At 39.3% G+C, this 22,600-nt stretch overlaps 1 protein-coding gene across 2 annotated transcripts in view; it reads left to right on the forward strand.

Moving 5' to 3' along the window:
• The first annotated feature begins 4,123 nt into the window (after positions 1-4,123).
• The window catches only part of Sim (bHLH transcription factor single-minded), a 58,202-nt gene continuing 39,725 nt past the window's right edge, over positions 4,124-22,600 (forward strand). Inside the window, exon 1 of one of the 2 annotated variants that reach the window (XM_076795979.1) lies at positions 4,124-4,776. In XM_076795979.1, coding sequence (XP_076652094.1) covers positions 4,740-4,776 — 37 coding nt within the window. In that variant the 5' untranslated portion in view covers positions 4,124-4,739. The remainder of the gene's footprint in view (positions 4,777-22,600) is intronic. The other variant, XM_076795980.1, reaches the window with a different exon arrangement.

Consider the following 22,600-nt stretch of genomic DNA (forward strand, 5'->3'; position numbering starts at 1 on the left):
TATAAACCTTAAACAGCCAGAAATAACAAATGAAATACCGTAAGAATGTTCATGGTTTAAAAGTTATTCTGTACCTTGAATTCTATTACCTACCTTTTGTAAGAAATTAGATGGCAACATGGTCAAAGGAGTGCTTGTCGACATCATTGGAAAAAGAAGTTGTTGTAAACATTACACAGCCAGAAATAAGAAACTTATCAATCTATTGTGTTCGATAATTTTATGCGCGTGAATATTCATGGTTCAAGAGTTATTCTGTGTCTTCAGTTCTATCAATTACTTTTACTAAAAAATTAGATGGCAAGATGTTCAAAGGAGTGCTTTTCGACATAATTGGCAAAAAGAATTGTTATAAACATTGACCAGCTAGAAATAGTCAATTTACCAGTTAATTGTGTTCGATAAATTGATACGTGCGAATAGTCATGGCTTAAAAGTGACTCTCTATCTCGAGTTCTATAATTTATTTTTACTAAATAAATAGATGGCAAGATGGCCAAGGGAGTGCTTATTGATATCATTACCAAAAGAAATTGTTATAAACATTAAACAGCCAGAAATAACAAATTTATCAACAATTACTATCACGGCGATCGAGATCAACCGAAATTAATTGTGGTGGGAGAGTTGCGCAGCGCGTACCGCGCAACTGAACTCGGCGGCCGCGCTCAGTCACTATTAGTTCCGACCGATACAGTAGGATGTGACACAGAAATGGTAAGGGGGCTCTAGAGTCCTGCGAACGTGAGACAAAAAAATACATTGGGTGATTGGTCTACTCCTACACCTCGTCTGTGACCAAAGTATCTACGTAAGTTTGAAAATTTTAATATAGATGGCGCCACCAATTAAAACAAGGGAGTTTTTGGTACTGCACAACCAACGAAGAACTCTACTGCAAAAACTCAAATCAACATTTCTCAAAGGACCGAACACCAATGCTATACGCCTTATCAATGACTTCTGTGATAAAAATAACATTTAGCTCTGTCTTTAAGGAATGAAAAATTACTTAAACAAACTTAATGATAGAAATAAGCAATGTAGCGTTATTTTTATATGTGCAACAGAAACGAAATACCAGAAACTATGGAACAAACATCTATAACTAGGCTATAAAACACCGGTTAGTGTTAAGTAGAAAGTAAGAGTTGAAATACAAAAACAGAATAAATCGATAGGAAGCAATAATAATGGTGATTCCCGGATGTAATTATACGCTGGTAGTCAACGCTTAGAAAGGATAGAAAAGAACGAATGAAAAATATTCGAAACGAACGTCGCAAATTAGTAGAGTAGAGAAAGAAAAGTGTAGAGAATAGAAATAAGTAGATTGTGGCTTTTAATGCAACAAAATGCAACATTGTTCAATAACTTTAGTATGTCGGGAGAAATCGATACTCATCATTTCTTTTAATCTTTCTACTGTTTCAAACTACAGGTAACTCACCTTTGCCACAAATGCATCAAATCTGTAGTGTAGTAATAAGATGTGTAAGACAAACAAATTCAATAGACATGGAATTTGTTTACTAGTTTGATAGAGATTCTTCTATTAGTTTTGAGAGACTAAAGTGTACAATCAGGCTAAGGTTTTTCAAAAAAGAAATTGTTATTAATTTTAGTTGAGGAGATATTAGCTATAAACAAGTACTTATTTCGAAAATTTGACCAGAAGAAACTTGCATGTAATCAGAGTAAAACCCATTGCACGAAAGCATACAAATAGAGTGACACTATTTGAGACATCGTTCTTTTGTAAAATGGTCTTGTGTTATGGCTTTGACCATGAAATACAAGTTAAACAGGAGAAAGCTGGAAACTTCCGATTATAGATTTCCGTTCTGAGTTTTCGTGTGGTGGCATAGTAATTTTGGCGTTAGAACTTGTTACGGCGAACAGGCCAGGTTCTATCGCTAAATGACCAACATCTGGAAGCGATTTTCATGTCGTAAAATTCTGGCTGGCTACCTGCCGACCGAGCGCAGCTTCCCGCGTATAATGAAACATACAACCATAACGAGAATTTCCAGGCAGATTACAAATATGCGATACCTCTCGCGTAAACAACTGAAGAATTCAAGAAAAACTATTTTGTAAATAAACAACCGCCGCATCTCAAATATCCAGTATAAAAATCACATAATCTAGTCCACTGTAATTCCGAGGTTACTCCAATTTATAATTTTACAAAACTTCATATGAACCTGCACAATTATGCAGAACCCAGACCCATTTAGCATTCAATTTGTATAATTTGGAATCGAATTGATGGATTTACCGAAGACAAGGATATTTTTTCTCCTAAATAAAGCAATGACTAGTGTGACTTTAATCAATAATTTGATGTTTCCTCTGTCTGTGACCTTGACTGATCTCGAGTAATTACAGTCACTGAATTTCTAAAGAATGGGAGTATCGCAGGTGTCTAAAAGGGGGTGGCCCCGTTTAAAAAAAAAGATGAAGGTGACCTTGAGATCTCTAAAATAAAATAACACCGTGGAACGTTGTCCTGCAAACATCCGACGTATCTTTAAAAACAACAAAGACATTTGGGGTGCAAACATAAGATGACTCGCCTTGTATACTAAACGATAGAAGTTTTGATTCGTCGAATATTTTTTTCCGCGGACAGTGCTATCTTCCCGAAGTAAAAGAGGATCTGTTCACTGTTAACTGAAAATCGCGAAGCGCGTGATACCAACAATTACAATATTTGCGTGCATCGATGTACACTTAACCCGATGTATGTTTATTGCGCAGCCATTTGCAACGGACAATAAAAAAGTTAACCCGGCAGTGATGAAGAGGGGACGAAAGAATTTACAATGGAGAACAGAGGAAACTTACCCTTGGGCCACCGGATGGTCAGAAAAGTGCGAACGACGAACGCACACCTTTCCGCGGACTCGCACACGAGCGCAGCGCGTCGGGTCTCGACTTGCGCGTTGCGCAGGGGCATTAGACAGAGAGAACGCGAATGGAAGAGGACCGTCGACGGAGAGAGGCAGCAACGGAAGCGGCGGCAACGACATGTTACAGCGCTGAGCGGAACGGGAAGGAGAAAGTGTGTTCGTGGATGTTTGCGTCGGTGAGAGACGGGTCAGGTAGGGGTAAGTATATAGAGGCTGCGCGGGGCGTGGCTCTTAGGGACCACCCAGCCGACCAATCGAGCCGGTAGGCGTCATCGGGATGTATAACAACGCTTTCGTGTAACACATAGCTCAGTGATTCTCAACCGGGGTCGAGTTAATTCCCTTCGGACACGTTGTGCTGTCTGCTCGATACCGAGCATCCCGCAAACGGAAACGTTCTCGATCGATGAACGTGCGCACGATCGGCCCGTGTCGTTTCGATTTCGAAAACAGCAACGGCGATCGGACGAACGAGAACCGATGGAAAGAAAGGGGACACGCGATTCCCCTATTAGCCCGATGAAAGCCTTTATCGCTTTGCGTAGGGGTGGGAGGGAGGGAGGTAGGGAGGTAGGGGGGTGTCAGCACCGCCTACGTTAGAAATCACTGACAGTGGCGCAACTCTGGAGCTTATGCGGCTGCGTTTCTGCCACGGTAGCTTTTCCAGGATTGCGATCCAGGGAGGGAGGTGTACGGTGGAACGAAGACAGAGACACGGGAGAAGAGGGAGGGAAAGATGCAGCTAGAGCGAGAAAGACAGAAGAAAGGGTAGCAGGTTGGAGGGACGCTGGTCCACGCTCTACGGGGAGTCCAGCGTGCACCGTGCATCCAGTTGTATACTTAAATGCGTACGGCACTGTTTTAATAGTACACACGTGTGCAGGCCACGGGCCAATGAATTGATCTCGCGAGGTGAATCCCCTCGGGATAAAAAAGATGCCGCGCCATCTTTGAGAGCTCACCCTGTCTCTGGAGGGCCAACCGCGCGCGTTTTCGACCGCGAATCGTTCACGCGTCGGATACATTTTTTCAAGTACACTCGCAGATTTAGGGCTCCCGTGTGCATTCGCAGAGGAAATCGTTCTCCGTTGGCCCTTTGGATTAATTTTGTTCGGCGATGGATAAACGAGTGTTTCAATGGACACCGCTAATCAAAATCTATTGAACTTGCAACCGAAAAGACGTTTGTTGTTGGCTGTGCTCGTACCGAACAATTATATACTTGATCTGTTTACTTTTCGATGCTGTCTGATGGCGGTATTGTGTCCGATAACAGTTATTTATGTACACGGTTATCGAGAATTAGTATTGTAAATACCAGGAAAAGTGTTCACATTCGACGACGAAGTTCCGTCGGCCGGGTGTAAAGTGCACGAACAGGAGCGAGGTTGTCGCTCCGAGAGAAAGAGGAGAACGAAACGCCGCGAAGAAAGTTTCAGTGATAGATCAGTGGATAATTAATTAGCTTCTTTCGCATGAACTTCCGGTGGGACCGTACGCGAAACGCGATTATCGTGTTTCGTTCGTCGGCGTTCCTCCGAGGACGAACATTCTGCCGTTGATGTTGTCGCAGTTGATTGTACAGGTTCGATGATACCGATGCGCGACGGACGAGGATAGTGTGAATGGCAATTACGTGGAATAATGTAGCCGACCGAGTCAGTTAGCAAGAGAATGACAATAAGAATGGATGGAATCCCGTGAAGGTCCAAAGTGTGTCAAGTACTGCCGGGCTTGATAGAAAGGTGCGTCTCCTTCCAAGTTCCTGCCACCAAAATCGCTTTCGCGCCGAGGGAGACTGTAATTGCTCCTCTCCCCGGTGAAATGCCGATGATGATGCCGGGCATGATTTTAGCCAAAGGTTTGTAGAACGACGCGTTCTCGCATGTAAATCACCGTGAAGTAGAATCCCGTAAATCCTGTACAGTTTATAGGATTTTTTCAGATTTTAGATACTTACACAATTTCCTTTTTTGGGGACATTCATGCTTGCGCACTAGTCAATTCAGTCGAAAAAGAAGAGCTAGTTTAATTTAGGCAAATTAATTTGAAGTTCATTTGAGGTTTTTATTGTGCTCTGTTTTGTGGTAAAAATGTAGGAAGGTTAAACGAAATTAACGGTATCGATTACCTTGAACTTATTAGAATTATATTAAAGAACTTTATATTTCACTCTTGGTGGCTTGTGATTAATGCAGAAAATGTTTATTTTGCATAATGATTCGGAATCTCATCTCAAATTGTTCCGAGTTGAAAATCAACGATTCAGTTCGGTGATTATGATCCTATGCGAATAGCGACGTATACAACACAAATCCACACTGTTCACCCTTTCACTGTATCGAATCGATACAAACGGAACGATTTAAATGCTCAGGTGTAATGTGAGTCAATTGATCGGATGCTGGCAAATTGTTTGTCTATACCCGTCGAATGTGTCTGAGTATCACGTTACGATGCCCGCATGGTCTTGCATGGGAGACCCAAAAATCTCTCACACGCACCCCTTTTTCCTCGAGAAATCGTTGTAACACTGGATCTTCCTTTTGAACTCCTTTCTGCAGCCCTGTATCGAAAAGATTAGGTTGTAACAGAAATAAGTTCATCCTTCTCGTATGTGGAACATGATCACCCACAGTAATCCTTATATACGAATAAGAAATATTCTCGAAAAAATATTCCCCATTCTTATTCTTATATTCCGATGTTATTCTTATACGCAAGAGCGTACGAAAATATTCAAAGAATTTTCCCTAAAATGAAAAGAATTGAAATTCAATGATTAGAAAATTCTCTGCTTGAACGGTAGAGATAGGGGTGAAACCGCAGGTGAAAAAGTTGTTGAAAATGATTTGCATATCGAAGAATCGGTTCGGCAGTTTCCCATGGACATATTTCGGCGATTGAAATGATTTTCAACAACTTCTCTTTCAGCTTCGCTTCCCTTCGCGAAAGGGAAAACAGTAATTAAGAGCCAAGGGTAGTCACGTGACTTTTGCAGAGCCAGCAGGTCGGTAACTGCTGTATAATTTCCGTTCACAGCCTTCAGACACAGACTTACGATCTGTCTTGGTCTTGATCCGACGGGTCTTAAGTCTGTGACTAAACTTGTTACATTTTTTGCTATGTATTATCGATATTATGAATTCTGACGCCAGAAACGTGCTTCAAGTTTTTGACTTTATTTCGCAGAGAATCAAGACAAAATGTAGCTCAATTTGTAGCTGGAGATATTTTCTAGCGCGCGCTACTCTCGATTTCATCCAGAAAACTCATCCAATGGCATAAAAATGCTTGGATTCCACGGCGCGCACATCGTCAATTTTTGGCCTACTTCCAACGCTTATGTTACCAAGTATCTGCATAATCTCGTCAGCTCATGACCAGCGCGCGCCAGATTGAACCTTCCTCTTTCGAACGAGCCCTTTACCAGCGAAAAATATTCTCATATAAGGGCGAAAAGTTGAGGCACGTAAAACCATTTTTCGCCTATTTTTGTCGGTAACGTGGTCACTCTACCTTATCGCGAATCTACGGAGTTTTGACCATTTTCGTGGATAAGACCGGAGACAGCCGTGCACGGTGAATTAACAAGTCGCAGCCGCGCGTGTCCCTTTTCACGGTTCGACGCTCGCTCTAATCGAGCATCCCGACGACGAATCGTTTAGGACAGCACGCTCGTTTCGAGGGCGGCTGCGAAGGGGTTAAGAGGCAGGATCATCTCCAATGAAGATAGAGACGTCGCTGATTTCGCAGCGGCGAGGGCGCGAGAAACAGATGCAACGAGATAGATCTAGCTTTTGACAGGTCTGCAGCGCGTTAAAGTAAATAGAGATGCGCGTGCTACGTGCCGCGGCAGCCGCGAAGGGGCGTTGTAGTTTCCTGAAGTCATTTGTAGAAGTGTCCGACTCTCAAACGTGATCCTTTTCCGTGTCCTGATCACGGGTACCCTTCCTTCACGAAGAAGACTTATGCCTACGCGCAGCTGTCTCGGACGCGTAAATCTCGCTTGAACAGCCTCCGCCGCGCCGAGGAGTTGCTTCTTTTTCTCCTCTGCTTCGGTCGAAACAGTTGCAGTATTTTTTTTTCGATTCATTTCTTTCAGAACCATCCGCATCAATAACACGACCTTGCGCCCTTTGACTTAGCAGTTTTTACCTCGTTTACAAATCGTTATGCTCGGTTTCGGTGAAGGGTCGTTCGATGGTACTAATTGGGGGGATAGAGGATTTCATTTATGTGCTCCAGTGATTTACATAGAGCGTTGAAATATCAAACATTTTCTTTTTTTTTTTTTTTAGTTTGTCTGCATCGCGTAGATTAAAATGTCGAAGCAGAATTTGTACGAAGGTATAATGAACAAGTCGCTTTTAATAAGGACAACTGGTGAAATGAACATCTCAAGTAGCTAATAATAGCAAGATTGTAGAGACCATGGCAATCATTGTGCCAACTGCGCGAGTGCGTAGCGTACAACATCCTGGCACGTGCATAAACAGTTCTTAGGTAATTCTGACGTTCAGCTCGAAAAACGAATGCGGCTGAAAATACTTGGATTTTTCGAATAGAGTTCGTAGAAATCTATTTTTCATCGGCGGTTCAGATAATTGTCCCCTGCGAGGAAGGACGCTTCAGCAACGTTCTAACAATCGACCACCATAAATCCTGCAAATTATTTGTTTTTCAAAGGTGTTTACGAAAATCATGCATTCGTAGAAATATAAATTGTTTAGCAATTAATATACCAAGGTTCATAATCAATTATTTTATAACGTACCACAGATTTTCTCAACCGAATTTTAAATATAATAATGTTCACGTTCCGTTTTTCAATAATTATACAATTTTTAACAGTTTTCATAGTTATAAGATTTGCTTAGCTACAACATATCATTGTTATGTGATATTAAAATACCGAAAAGTTAACTGATCTTTAAAATTATTGTGTTAATTACGACTAGACTGTCCAAGTTTATGCAAACCGTTTTAATGATGAACTCCAAGAAATTTTCTCCCCTTCGGCAATGCTTCTGACGAACTAAAAATAAAACAGATTATTCGAAGATTAGTTATAACTGTAGACATTACTTACTTAGTGCTCGTGAAATTAATTGCACTGCGTTTGGACAAAGCAACGAGATGTTAAAGCACCGAGTAAAACAACGTTACTCGAGGGACATCGACACGATAGAGAACGAATTTCAATAAATTTTTTACGCCGCAAAAGAAAAAGTTCATTTCCATGATTCAATCATTTTCTCCAAAATGAAATTTTTTATCGCTTCGAGAAGCGTTTCTATTTTCCCCGTGCCCCTTCGCTCTGTCGATTATCCCTCCCCCCTCGGCCGGTCTAGAACTAAACGCGATCAAAAAATTTATTTATTCTCGCGTTGCTGCACTCGTATCGGAAACAAATCAAATTTGTCGACGTCGTTAAATCACGCCTTGGCCGTTCAACGCCCGGGATCAGGCAAGCAAATACGGGCGCCCATAAACCCGCGTTCCTACACAAATCACCCCCGGGAGGGGGGAGGAGGGGTTAGAGGGGTAACACCCGACGTCGACGTCACCGACACCGACAAACTTTTACGCCTCGGAGTTTTCTCTCTCCTCGTCGCTTTCTCGTTTCGAAAAGTTACTTCGCTGCCTTGTATCCGCGACCCACGTTTACGCCCGGGGTTCTCGTGTGACGAGACACAAAGCTGCTCTCTGTTTTACTCCTTTCTAACCGCGTCGCTTTTCTGAAGGGTCGATCGACGGGTTTTACGAGCCTCCGAAAACGAATACGTAAACTTTCGATAACGATTCGATTTTTCTTCCTGTTCCCTATCGGAGAACCACAAATTTCACGGGGCTTCTCCTGTAACGGCCAGTGAAAACAACTGATTTTTAAGAATTACCTTCGAGATTAAATATTAGACATATATGGGACTAGACCTTTTAGATATATGTAAACAGTCTTGAAACGCAAGTTCTTTTTTTAGTTCAATTCTTATTATTTATTGAAACTGGCTTCGATGAGATTTTCAGAATATTTGACACAGATCTGTAATACGGATTTTTTAAATTCTCAATATGGGCCCACATGAAAAAATTGTAAACAACAAAGTTTAGTATTTTCTCGGTAATTCCGACCGATTGCAATTTTTTCAAAATTTTGTTCACGTCTTGTAGTAAGCTAAAGTGAGGGACCCAATTTCTGTGGGGCTGTCAATGACTGTGCCTATATTAAATACACTTATTTTTGAAGCGTAATGAAAATTTTAAAAAATATATACAACATATACAGTGTTTATTCGATATAAGTCCAAAAGAGATACTATTCTTTGATCCCGCGACCTTACACTCCTCGGCGATCGAGGTCTCTCAAATTTCTTGGCCTCTCATGGGGATAGTTCTGGGACTTTTATCGGCTAGGCATTTGCGACATATATAGAGTAAACACTGTAAACACTGATTTTAAAGAAAAGAATTTAATATCTCTTTTTTATTATTCATTACGAAAAAATAAAGTATTTAAAAATAAATATAATTAATATGGGCACAGTAATTGAGTCCCTTGCCCTATTTGTTCTAACTTCTCAAAGAAATCCAAGTCCAATATTAAAACAGTTCTTTTTTTTTTTAGAAGTGTCCAAATATTAATAAGCAGCCTGCGTATCTTTGTGCAAAATAAAATTTTTGTACGTCAATTGCAGTCTATAGAAGCTAAGTAAAAATTTATTTTGCTCATTAATAATTTTTATGCGTCAAAAATGGTATATCGACATTGTTGAACTCTTCTAATATTTTTACTGTTTTGAATTACACCTACACATGTTTGTCATAAACACATAAAATCCGCAGCCTATTAATAAGAGTCACTGTAGTTACATTTTCGTTAGTGAATGTTCCGTCAATGATGGTTTCCTCGACGTCAAAGGGTACAACAATTCTTTAATTCATTGGAACCAAGCAAAAACATTTTTTCGCTGTCGCTCTCTTTTCCGAAGCCTTTGTATCGTCTCTCCTGGAAAAGTTTCCTCGTACGGGACGGAAACGGAGGCGCGAAGTTTGGAAAAGCGATCATGATCCTTTTCCGGATAGATTTCGGCAAATGTCCGGTGCGGGTCAGGATCACAGAGACCGCAAACTATCCAGCTGTTACACGGTCGGTTTAGTGGCCGGATAGGTGAAGACTACTTAAGCGTTTCGACATGTGTAGAAACACGACATCCGATACTTCCTATGGAAGACCTCCTACCGTTTACGGTGTTCATCCTATCGGGATTTACGACGCAATCGCATGGGACGAGGGGCAATCCATTGCGGTCATTTGCGCGGTAACGAGTAAACAATTTTCATCTCCGTTACTTGTACACCGATCACGATAACAACCGACATTGATCATAATTTCATTTGACTGGTACATAGGGTAACCTATAACCTGCAAATTAGCTCCACTGGAAAGGTCACCCTAATCTGTAGGCTGGGAATTTTACGCATTTATAACGAAAACGAGTAGAAGCAAAACATTTAAAGAATTTTAATCGATTGTTGTATTCTTTCCAGCTGATTACAATCATTAAGCAAATAAATGAATGTCATGAATAAAAATTTCAAAAATTCCATCAGTTGTACATACATTTACGATTGTTATTCTCTCGGTATGTTGCACAAATCTGCATTTCAGTTTGCGTTGTATTGTTTTCTTTACAAAAATATAAAAAAGCGTACACTCGTTACGGGTCTCGATTTCTCCTAATGTAATCTTCGTTTGAACCCTTCTATGAGAAATTAGGATATCTATTTTTACGTTTCTTTTAACAATTATTTCATGTTTCATGAACATATTGCAAAGCCGCCGCAAATCGAAAGCACTTGAAAATACGCCATAGATCCAAACAGTTTACACCGAAGATTTTGAAAATTAACCCTCCGTGGGGAGCATGTTTTTTCCATCTTCCGTGGGCAACCTGGATCATTTATGTTCACGACCATTTTTTTTACTGTTTTAGATTTTTGAACAATCTAACAAAATTCTGGAATACGCATTGAAGTCTCCATTTCAATGAATAATTGTTAGAGCGCCAAATGTTTAAAGCATTAATGGTAAAAATAAATATTGCCCACGGAGGGTTAATATAATAAAACATAAAAATACAGAAGGTTGACACGCTCCCTATATATTAATTATAAAAATACGTAAGATGTGCCTTAAAATGGCAAATACTTTTTTGGAAAAATCCCAAAAAGTTCTGTGATACGTATCGAAGTCCCTATTTTAATTGTATAATCGTGGGAACGTCAGATGTTGAAAGCGAAAAAAAAAAAATAAAGGAAAAAAGTTCCATCTTAATGGGAAAGAATAAATATTGTTCACGGAAGGTTAATATAAAAAAAAACATATAAATACAGAGGGTAGACACGCGTCCAATATATTCATTATGTAAATACGTTAGATGTGCCTTAAAATGGCAAATAGTTTTCGAAAAAATCTCAAAAAATTCTGTAAAGCGTATCGAAGTCCCTATTTTAATATACAATCGTTAGAACGTCAGATGTTGAAAACGAAACAGAAGTGAAGGGAAAAAGTTCCCATCTTTCTTAATGGAAAAAGTAAATATTGAAAAGAAAAAAAGAATTCCAAAGTGAAATTTCGCTCGGTACATAAATTGTCGCACCAGGCTGCTCACGGACGGTAAAAGAAGAATTAAAACTTATTTATTCCTTTTGGATGTCTAGACAAAAGATGAAGGCGTACCGAGAACGCTTTGTGTGGATTTGTCTATTCATCTTTTTTCGCTTATCTCTGAATTACGAAGTTGTACCATATAGTTCGTATTCAAGTGACGAAAAAGAAAGAAGTAAATTTGCAAAACTGTTTCCTCGGAGTTCGTCGCGTGAGGCGTCAACCGAGTCATGAAGCGCGAACAATGCAGCCATTTTCACAAAGGAAAAGCCGTGCTCTTTGTTTTACGGGGATCGACGAAACGACAGCGCACGGAGGCGGCGCGCTCGCTCGATTCCGGAGACTTTGTTTCGCCTTCCGAACACAGAGACAGAAAACGCGCACGCCTCCCTTTGCGTGAAATCCGTAACCGTTCTCGTGCAAAGTAATTCCCACAAGACTGAAAAAGGGGGGAGGGGGCGGTGGTGGGGAGATATGTAACACCGGGATTCTGACTCGAAGACCGAAGTTTAGTTTTACTTCGGAACGACCTTATGTTCCACCACTTCTGTCCTCTGACCCGCCGCGGGTCCCAGAAATGACACCGTGCCGTCATTTCCGAAAAAAGTTCACACCTCGGAGTTAACGGTCGTTACGGGAACAGTGAATATGCCTAGTGTCCTGCAACCACATGACGATTCGGATACCCTCGGACTCATCATGAAGCGTGAGTGAATCTTCTTCTTTTTTTCCGTCCGTCACGTTCCACTGTGAATGACGCAATTTCCTCGACACTATCGCCGAAGCCCATTTGAGTTTTCACATCATTTTTGAATTTAGGAAATTCTTTGCGAAATTAAACGATGCATTTTTCGTGTCGTCTGTCAGGGTCATTTTGTAGGTATTTTTATGAAAAAATCTCTGCGATTTGGCCCATTGTTTGGGCTAATTCGATGGCATTCCTAAAAGTTGATCGCACTTTAAACAATATAAAATCAGTTAACTTCCATTTCTACAGAAAAATATTTTCTGCACTGAGAAAGTCATCCTTTCACCGGTGATTAGGATCACCTCGCAGACGAAAAAGGATTCGATAATTCTAATTTTTCATTTCTTCGATTTAAGTAATAATCAAGGGTCATCGTAAAGACTCTATGCTGGAGTTAATTCGTGCCTGATTCCAAAATATAACGCAAACGATTATAATTGAAAATGACAGTTGTATTAAAGAGCTCATCGAACACCGAATACAATAGTACTGCATATTGTTGATCTGATAAAGATTCTGAACAGAGTCTAATATAAATATCTTAGTAATTTCCTTTGAACCAAAATAAAATTCTTCTTAATTATAACCTTTGGAGAAAAAAGACCTTTTTAATGAAAAAAATTCAATATCTCTTTTTTTAATATTCACTATGCTTTAAAAATAAGTATAATTAATATAGGCACTGTAACTGGCACCCCCACAGTAATTGGGTCAAATACAAATTACAGAAATATTTCAAATTTCACGTTGAACGCAAAATGGCGTCGATTCGGTCGCACTCGGTTGATTTAATAGCATATTCGATAGAAGTATTTTCTAATGATATGAAAATCGAATCCGATATCTGGATACGTTCGGAAAAATAATATAATATTTGTTGGAATACCTCCTGGCCGTTATTGGTTGCGACACTCGAGGAAATTTGAAATCGGTTCGCATTATTCTGCCAAGAACCATTTGATACTCTGACGAAGCGATGATTCACACAGATTACGGTAGGTTTTGCTCTTAATCGAACGCAGCTCTTCCGTCGAGGTTTTTGCATTGCTCGGAGTGGAACGGGCTTCCAGTAATCTTGCCAAATTGACAGCTCGGCGAGTCCGAAGTCCCGACCAGAGCTCTCCGGTGAAACAGGAGAGAAATCGTTAAATAAAAGCGGCCACGCGGTGCCGAGGGCCGAGAGAACGCGGCGACTAGTAAAAAGAGCAATATGTATCGCGGGGTCGTCACGGCAGGCAACCCCCATCGAGGCTTATGGCACTCGGGCCGCGCGAGATTCGAAAATCTCGCCGGGCCCTTTTCGCAGCCTTTTGTCATCGTCCCGACCCGGGCTCGGTTCTTAATTCGCAACGGCGACAACGTCGAGTTACGACCGAGTTTCCGAGGCCGCATAGACTGCATCCTATTTCTCGTCGGGGGTGTTCTTTTACCACGAATTAACTCTTTCCGCGAGAATTCTGCATGCCAAGATATTCTGTTTATTTCTTCCTCGAATTTCTACGAGTCATTTATTTACTGGAAATAAATACATTTAGCATATGAATTGTCCAATGGAAATTGACAAGTAAACCGAGAAATAAATTAGAAAGCGACAAACCGCGATGCCGCGTTAAATTTATTCGATCTCCGACTTGTATACTTATTTTGGTTTATATTTATTATACATCTTCTGAAACCGTAGTATCGAACAAACAGAAACGGGTTATGGCAAACACTCCGTCGACGAAAGTTAGGGTTCAGCGATTTTAAGCTAGCTCTTGGACAATGGATTTCGCGACAAGGCCTCGATAAACCATAACTCCTGCCGCCGTTGCGCTCATGTACATATTTTTGTCGCGCGTGTAGTTTGATGCTTGCAGTATATGCAAGTTTGATTACGGTAGAAGATGCCTCGTCAGCATAACAGACATCCTTGTTATCGTACCGGAGTCCAAGGTTACACCGTTGGTGCCTAACTCGAGACCGATTTGTTCCTTCTCCCATTTTTCTTTATCGTCGACACTTTAACTGACGTGTTCTTATTTTGGTTCTCTTACCAAGTTTCGTTGCGGGAACATGGGGTAAGGGACCCTATTACTGTGGGGGTACCAATTACTGTACCTATATTACTTATACTTATTTTTACAGCATATTGAATATCAAATAAAATCAGTTAATATGTAGACCATTTATTTTGAAAGTGGTGCAAGTCCATTTGTTGTTGATAAAAAGAAATACAAATATCACATGCAAATATACAAATTATGTGTTCTCATTTAAAACAAAATGGAGTTATACCACTTTCAAAATAAACAGTCCATAAATATATGTTATGTATCTTTCTTTTATTTATTTTTTTTTATTGAGGAAATCTCATAAGAGATTTATTACAACATTAGGAACAAACAGAATCGTAGTACTCATTATACTTTACGTATTCAATATGCTTTAGAAATAAGTATAATTAATATAGCCACAGTAATTGGTTGTCCTTTATCCTATGTACATACATACCAGAATGAAAAAACAAATCGATTTACTAAAAAAATGATACTAATTTGGTTCTAGTGAAGTGTCATAACAGAAGGCACGATGTTGTTTCGCCTGCTATAGATACTAGCTCGTTTGGAAACAATAACCAACATTTCTCTTAGTGGATAAATTTAATTAGAATTTTAAAATTTTCACTATACTTTTAAATGAAAGATAAATATACACGTGGTGAATTTTATACAACACCCTTCGGAAAACTAGTCGTTTAAAAACTAGTCAAAAAGCAGTGATTTATAGTGGAAGTTATATGCATGTATCGCATCGGAAGCACTGTTGACATTTATCACAAAACGCCATTGTGTATATTGCAAATATTGTAGTTTGTGTACCGACGCGGTGTAGGTAAAGTTTAATAGAATTATTTAATTTCTGTCGCAGTGTCTGCTTTGAACGTCAATTTTATTTTTGACTAAAAACGAGCGATTCATAAATAAAAAAATCGCATTTTTCACCTTCGGAAAATCGTGATATTTTAAATTATCTGTCAATTAAAAAATTTGACAAAAAGCCGTTTCCTCATATACTTGAAAAAAAAAAACATTTTGTTTGTTTCATGTCCAAATCATTGAAGACATGTTTACCGAAAAATTGCAATATTTCATGAGCCTGTTAGAGAAATAATTTTCAAAGTTCTGCAGAAGTAGACGCCGCTTACAATAAAATAAATAAAAGGATAAAATAAACGAATAAAAGTTATAAGAAGCCAAAATCATTCGTCGATTATGCAATTCAAGGCTGTGGACATATTAAAAATATTTAAGCATACCAATGTACGGTTTCAACTTCTTAAAATTATTAAAAGAGAAAAAGGACATTTTATTTGCAAACGGAATTGAGCCAAACAGTTTTTATTCTGCATAGAAATCCGCAGTTTACTAATTATTACGATTATAACTGTAAAATGGAACAGTGCCGCATATATTAAAAAGTTTAAATAGTATTTGCGCGTCCAATAACGAAATACCGCTGAAAATGGAGGCGGTTTCGTACATCGGTTCACCGTTTAACAGTTTCCTTCGGACGTTCCTCTCTTCTGTAGCAAACGCGTAGCAGCTCTGAGACGAGTTGTAGACTTTACAGCCGAATCGAATGGCAAGGGCAACGAAACGCGGACTCGAAGAACTCTTGCCCTGCCAACACTTATACCCTTCATACCGTTCCTTCGTGTATTTCACCGTTTATTTTTACGAACTCAACAACCAAGGATTGTTTATTCTGACTATTCCGTTCATTAAATCAAACCTCCCACTATAGATGTGTTTTTGCAAGCGCAATGCGTATATACAGGGTGGCCCACATAACTCTGAACAGCTCAATATCTCGAAAACTATGCCATCGATTTTAAAGTTCTTAGCCTTAAATTGCATGGAACTGAAGGGCCTTTCTGACTACATAAACGTGAAGTGGCCTCCCTTCCCCTTTAACGGGGGAGGGGTGGTACCTTTGTAATTTTAAATGGAACCCCCTATAAATTGTTACATATTTAGATTCTACCGGAAAAAACAAGTCAATTTTGTCTGAAACATTTTTTTGTCAGATACTTCCATGATGAGATATAACAGTTTGAAGTTTCGAGTTGTAGGTACTTGAAGCGCTCGGAAATAGCGTTATGGAATTATACGCGCTTGAGTCCTTTGCTTATTCGTGAAGAAATAAAATGTACTTTAAATTAAATGTTCAAAATGTCCACCACGGGCTTGTAAACATTTATTTACTCGAAACATCAAAGTTGTTCTAACATTTTTTAACATTTCGGGAGTCACTGAAGCGCAAGCGTCACGTATTCTTTGTTTCGTATCCTCTTTTGTCGTCGGTGGTTCAAACATAACTTTGTCCTTTACATATCCCCATAAGAAAAAATCTAATGGTGTTAGATCGGGGGATCGAGGAGGCCATTGACGAGGCCCCCCACGACCTATCCATTTGTTCCCAAATTTTTCGTTCAAAAATTGCCTGGTGATGATTGCAAAATGTGGAGGAGCGCTGTCTTGTTGGAACCACATTTCTCTTCTAACGTGCAGTGGCACATCTTCCAAAAGCGCAGGCAAATGATTTTCTAAGAAATCACAATAACTTGCAGATGTTACAGTTTCTTGAAAAAAATAAGGTCCAATCACAAAATCTCATATTAGGCCACACCAAACATTTAAAGACCATCGATGTTGAAAGGGAACACATCGCATCCAATTTGGGTTTTCCACGGCCCAATAATGCAGATTATGTCTATTTACATGCCCTGAATTCATAAAAGTGACCTCATCGGAAAAAAGTATTTTGCACAAAAAGTCGTTTTCCACAACACCCTGCAGCCACTCACAAAATCTTACGTGGTGATCGTAATCTGCTATCGAAAGCTCTTGTGATAAAACCATGTGATATGGATGATACTTTTGCCGTTTCAAAATTCGTTGAATTGATGAACGACTAATATGTGATGTTTGTGTAAGTGTACGTTGACTAATATGAGGATTTAATGTAATTGCAGCAAGAATACTGGCACTACTATTTTCATTAGTGACAGCTTTACTAATACGCTTTTCTAAATTATGAAATGTTTCTAAATTATGAAGCGCGTATAATTCCATAACGCTATTTCCGAGCGCTTCAAGTACCTACAACTCGAAACTTCAAACTGTTATATCTCATCATGGAAGTATCTGACAAAAAAATGTTTCAGACAAAATTGATTTGTTTTTTCCGGTAGAATCTAAATATGTAACATTTTATAGGGGGTTCCATTTAAAATTACAAAGGTACCTCCCCTCCCCCGTTAAAGGGGAAGGGAGGCCACTTCACGTTTATGTAGTCAGAAAGGCCCTTCAGTTCCATGCAATTTAAGACTAAGAACTTTAAAATCGATGGCATAGTTTTCGAGATATTGAGCTGTTCAGAGTTATGTGGGCCACCCTGTATATGGAGTTTTTTTGTCACAACAAACGCACAATATTATTTTACCATGTACGCGACTTAGCCACTATGGTTCTCAGCCGGTCAAATGTGCAAGGTCCAGTTACCACTCGTAACACACGAGTATTCGATAAACTATTTAAGATTACTGGTCGGTGTTATAATCTCTTCAGAAACGACTTGACATATTCACAGAATGACAGCCGCATTCGACTTTCTCTGACACCTAGTCCCTTCGGCGCACCTCCTCCGCGTTCTGATGTATATACTAGGGTGAAAGGGCAAAAGCGTGGAGGTGATAATAAGCCGTAAAGACTGTGAGACGCATCGGGCATGCGTGAAGCGTTTATTCCCTTTGGCTTTGCGGACCGGCCGATGTCAGCCACGCTCCAATCCTCCAAGTGGCAATATTTTAGTGATATTATTACGGAGGAAGATGTCACTGGTATTTCTGTGGACTTGGTTTTAGGTACATGCTACGGTACGGGTGATGGCGTGATCGTCGAAATGTTTATTTCGACTATTAGAAGACACTCTAAGAGTCACAATATTCAATTACTGATTGAGGCGAACGAGAGTGTGGGGAATCGAGTGGGTCCGTTACAAACCACGAGAGAGAGCGATCATATGGTGCATAGAGATTCAAAATTGTTCTATATTATTTCTATTAATTAGTTGATTATCTATACTTTTCTGAATAAAACTACTCCAAACTACTCCAGTACTTTTCTATACTTTTCGAATAAATATATCATCTGTAATTAGAGCACAAGTTATTGACCAACCACAATTTCGACCGTCTCGAGTTACGGGAAGAGAGAAAAGAATGGTCCTACGTTGCAGAAATTTGCACAAATTATCAAACTTCTGCATCGATGACAAGTCACGATGGTACACCATATGCATGGTGAGCCATAATCGTAAAAAGTTACACAAAATTCATGTCTTTATTATATTATTAATTACAAACAGAACCATTTCAGGGGGTTTTTTGGAGTTTGTAAAGTTTAATTCTAGTATTATTATCGTTGCATATGAAATGACCGATTTCAGAATGCAAATTTTATGAAGTGTTCTACGAAAGTGTATCTAAGTAATCTGGGGTAAGGGACCCAATTTCTGAGGGTGTACTAATTACTGTGCCTACAATAATAGAGATACTAAATTTTTCATTAAAATCAGTTAATATATATACTGGGTGGTTCACGAGAAACAGGCCACCTAAATAGCTCTAGGCTTAGAGCTAGAAGAAAATGTCAAAGAGAAAAGTTGCACTGTTAAAGGAGGCAAATATGGCGATATAAAAAATTGTTTCGATTGTAGTCGTTTCCAAGGTCTTTTGAAGGTCATCGATGAGTTTTAAATAGCACCATATATTTTTAACTTCACAGTGTTGTAGCTGATGTCAAGACGAGTTCAATGATGTGATATGCAATATAAAGAATATCGAATATTAGTTTATGTGATAATTTAATCATGAATTACGACTTCAGTAGGAGGCAAACATTTTTTAATTGGAAAGAAAATATTTGCTTAGCAACAGACCGTGGGATTAACACTCAAAACGCGAACAAAACTGGTACATTGCTTCAAGAGACTTGAGCTTGGCTATTATTTATTTAACAAATGAGATCAGTTAGAAGTCCGTTTATATTTCAGTCTATCAAGTATTAACTTACGAAAAGACCTAGTTTTTGGTCTATTTCACGACACGAAAATTTTTGAATTAATTCTACCTATTTTATAGAAACGTTCCACCGTGCACCGGTCGAAACAAAGAATAAATGCATAGACGGTGATTTATATGAAGTGGTCTCCCCATTGACTCACAAATATTTCCAGTAATCACTTCGTTCCTAGCATCCCCGAGTTCTTCGCCTTTGATTTGTGTGCTCAATTTATATCGGTCCCGACATCATAATTCTTGTGACTGCTTGGATAGTATTGGAAGATAATAGATCAAGAGAGTGCGCGGTGTTCTACTATTCATATTTTTGTGGATGTATTATTTATAAGAAGAGTTGACAAAATTGAAATTTTATTATCGATAAAATATTTCTGTTCTATCATTTTTTGCCATTTCTAAGGTAATTTATCATGTTATTGAATAAGCCTATGGAACAAATACCTTAATTTTATCTTCGTATTTTTATTTAAAAACGCTACGAACTTTCGTTCCAACCCAATACACATAAAGGACGAAGAAGTGTCAGAACTGCAGAAAACAAAATGTTAATAAATTACTGCTTTTGCCTACTTCGATAGAAGTGAATATTTATTTTAATTGAAATATTTCTGTGTTTCATATATTAAATAACGATATATCGGAAATGCAATTTAAACACTGTAATGGGGAACACCCATTACAATCTTAAGTGTACAGTGAATCCAAAAAGTATTTGAACACTACATTTCCCATTCTCGAGAAATTGTCGACATTTGAATCGTAATAATTTCGTTAAAAAAATAATACAACAATATACCTGGACTCATTTTAAAGAAAAATTATTTAACATATTTTTAAATGCTTTTGCAATCTTTCTAGCATTTTATATTTCATCAACTGATTTTCGTCATAAATGCATAAAATCTGCAGTCTAATTATTACAGTCCAAACATAAGACAATTTCTGGAGAATAGTGTTCAAAGTATAGTGTTCAAAGTATAGTGTTCAAAGTATAGTGTTTTTGGATCCACTGAACATAGGAAATATTTAACTTCTTCTAATAATCCAAATTAACTAAAATTAACTAAAATGCGCTTGAGAGACTGGCGTATAATCAAGTTTAACCGCGAGTATAAAATATATAAAATATAATAAACTAAGCGTACATCTATAATGAAACGATGGCAGAAATTTCGATACGCATTAAGACGTCAAAGAAGAGATTAAACGCCAGCAAGTTTGGTCTTCCCGATAAGCGAGCTACGGTGGAACTTTCGCCTATTTTTACTGCAACGTCGTGTCTATTGTTGCAGAGAAGAATCGCAAGCGGCGTATGTTGTACGTTGCAGAGAATGACGGTGTGACGTCATTCAACGCAGTGTACGTGTCCAAGTGGAAAACACTGGCGACACCAATTATCCATTTTTGCACGGAATTATCGCCACCGACCGAGATAACGGTGTCCATGCAGTGTATAAATCGCTCGCAAATGTTACGTATAAATTAGACAGAGACACGTGTTGTCTCAAACGAGTCCATCGGAACTGGAATTTCGCGGTTGACCTTGTCTCTCGTTCTTTATCTGACGAGGTTCGACGACAGAATCTTCTCGAATACCTTTGTACAAGAACCAAACACACCAAGTTGCTACCAAAATTTCGTTGACACGATAATGGAATACAAAACGACACTTCTACACTTTACAAAACACCTGGACGAAGTTATCGTCTCGTGAGCACCTAATCATTCGAGTTTTTAAATGAATGGAGAAAACGCTATAAATGGTTCGACTTCTCTTCAGGTATATTACAATAGATGTTTTAAGAGTTGCACATATTAACCCTCCGTATGCTATGCCAGAGTCAATACTTTCAATATATATGTCGCCGAGGCCTGGATGATAAAGGTCGCAGAATTATCCCCACTAGGAGAGTCTCCTAGACGATACACGACGCTGACAAGACCCGTGTTGTTGACATATATCGAGAATTCACTGTATGTACAATCTTGTTCCGATATTAGTCGACGTGTTTTCTTTCGAAATAAGAAAATCGCTATCCCCTCTACTTCTTTTGAAGTTGTTCGCTCGACACCGCTTATTTGTTAGTTCCAGATCGAGAGAGTATGCCACACACACACATATTCTATCCTTTCCCTACGAAAGATATCGATGCTTGGCCGACCTCATTATAGTTTGCCGCTACATTCCAAATACGGCGAAAGCAGGTCCCAAGCCATCGCCTTATATCGGAATAAATCTGGTATTAGTGAAATATTGGTGCGAGTCAGAAACGACTCCGGCACAGGCATAGAACTCGCATGAGTCCGAGGGGGTTAATTGGTTAAACGATTATTATAGTTTCTTTAAAATAGAATTCGCAAAGTGTTGCGAATTCGCCCAGCAACTGTGTCGGGTCGACGACCCGGTTCGTATTTTTGCACATACACAAAAATGCGATTTGTTATCTGTATCCTTTCCAAAAAGTGATTCCATCTCCAAAATTCACGGTACATCATCAGTAAAATAATAATTATGGTGGTTAGAATTTATTCAGTGAAATTTTAATTTGAACTGATCTTGGTGATGGATGAATTCAATAACAAAGTTTCATAATTTTCGATATCTTTCGAATGAACGTCACACGCGAATCAAAATTTCGGTAAGATAGATTGACCTTGAGAATTTCGTCACTTACAAATCCCTCCGGTCTCGATCAATTCGACCAACACAGAATACGAGACCGTAACTGACGAACACGCAAATCGGAGGTCTCGTTCGAATGTAAAACGGACGCCTGGAAGGGGAAGAAAAATAAAAAAAAGGGCCACCGTCCAGGATCAATCGGCGGCCGCATTTATTTTCCTCCCTGATTGTCAGCGGGATGACACCGCGTACGTTGGGTGGCCATTCTGTAGGCACGCCTGGACGATCAGTCACACTTAACGTCAGTACTGAAGTGACTTAGTTTAGGGCTGTTTAAGGGCGGGCTGTTCGCGAATGAAAAGCTGGGGGCCTCGCCCATTCGAGACCGTCGGTGGTGCGAGGCTCTCTCTCTCTCTCTCTCTCTCTCTCTCTCTCCCCCTGTAGCCCGACCGTTTCTACCCTCTCCATCTCCATCTCCTCGACGAGGTACCAACTAACAACGTGAATGAGAGGGGTG

This window comes from Halictus rubicundus, chromosome 11, assembly GCF_050948215.1.
Source record: "Halictus rubicundus isolate RS-2024b chromosome 11, iyHalRubi1_principal, whole genome shotgun sequence".
Classification (NCBI taxonomy): domain Eukaryota; kingdom Metazoa; phylum Arthropoda; class Insecta; order Hymenoptera; family Halictidae; genus Halictus; species Halictus rubicundus.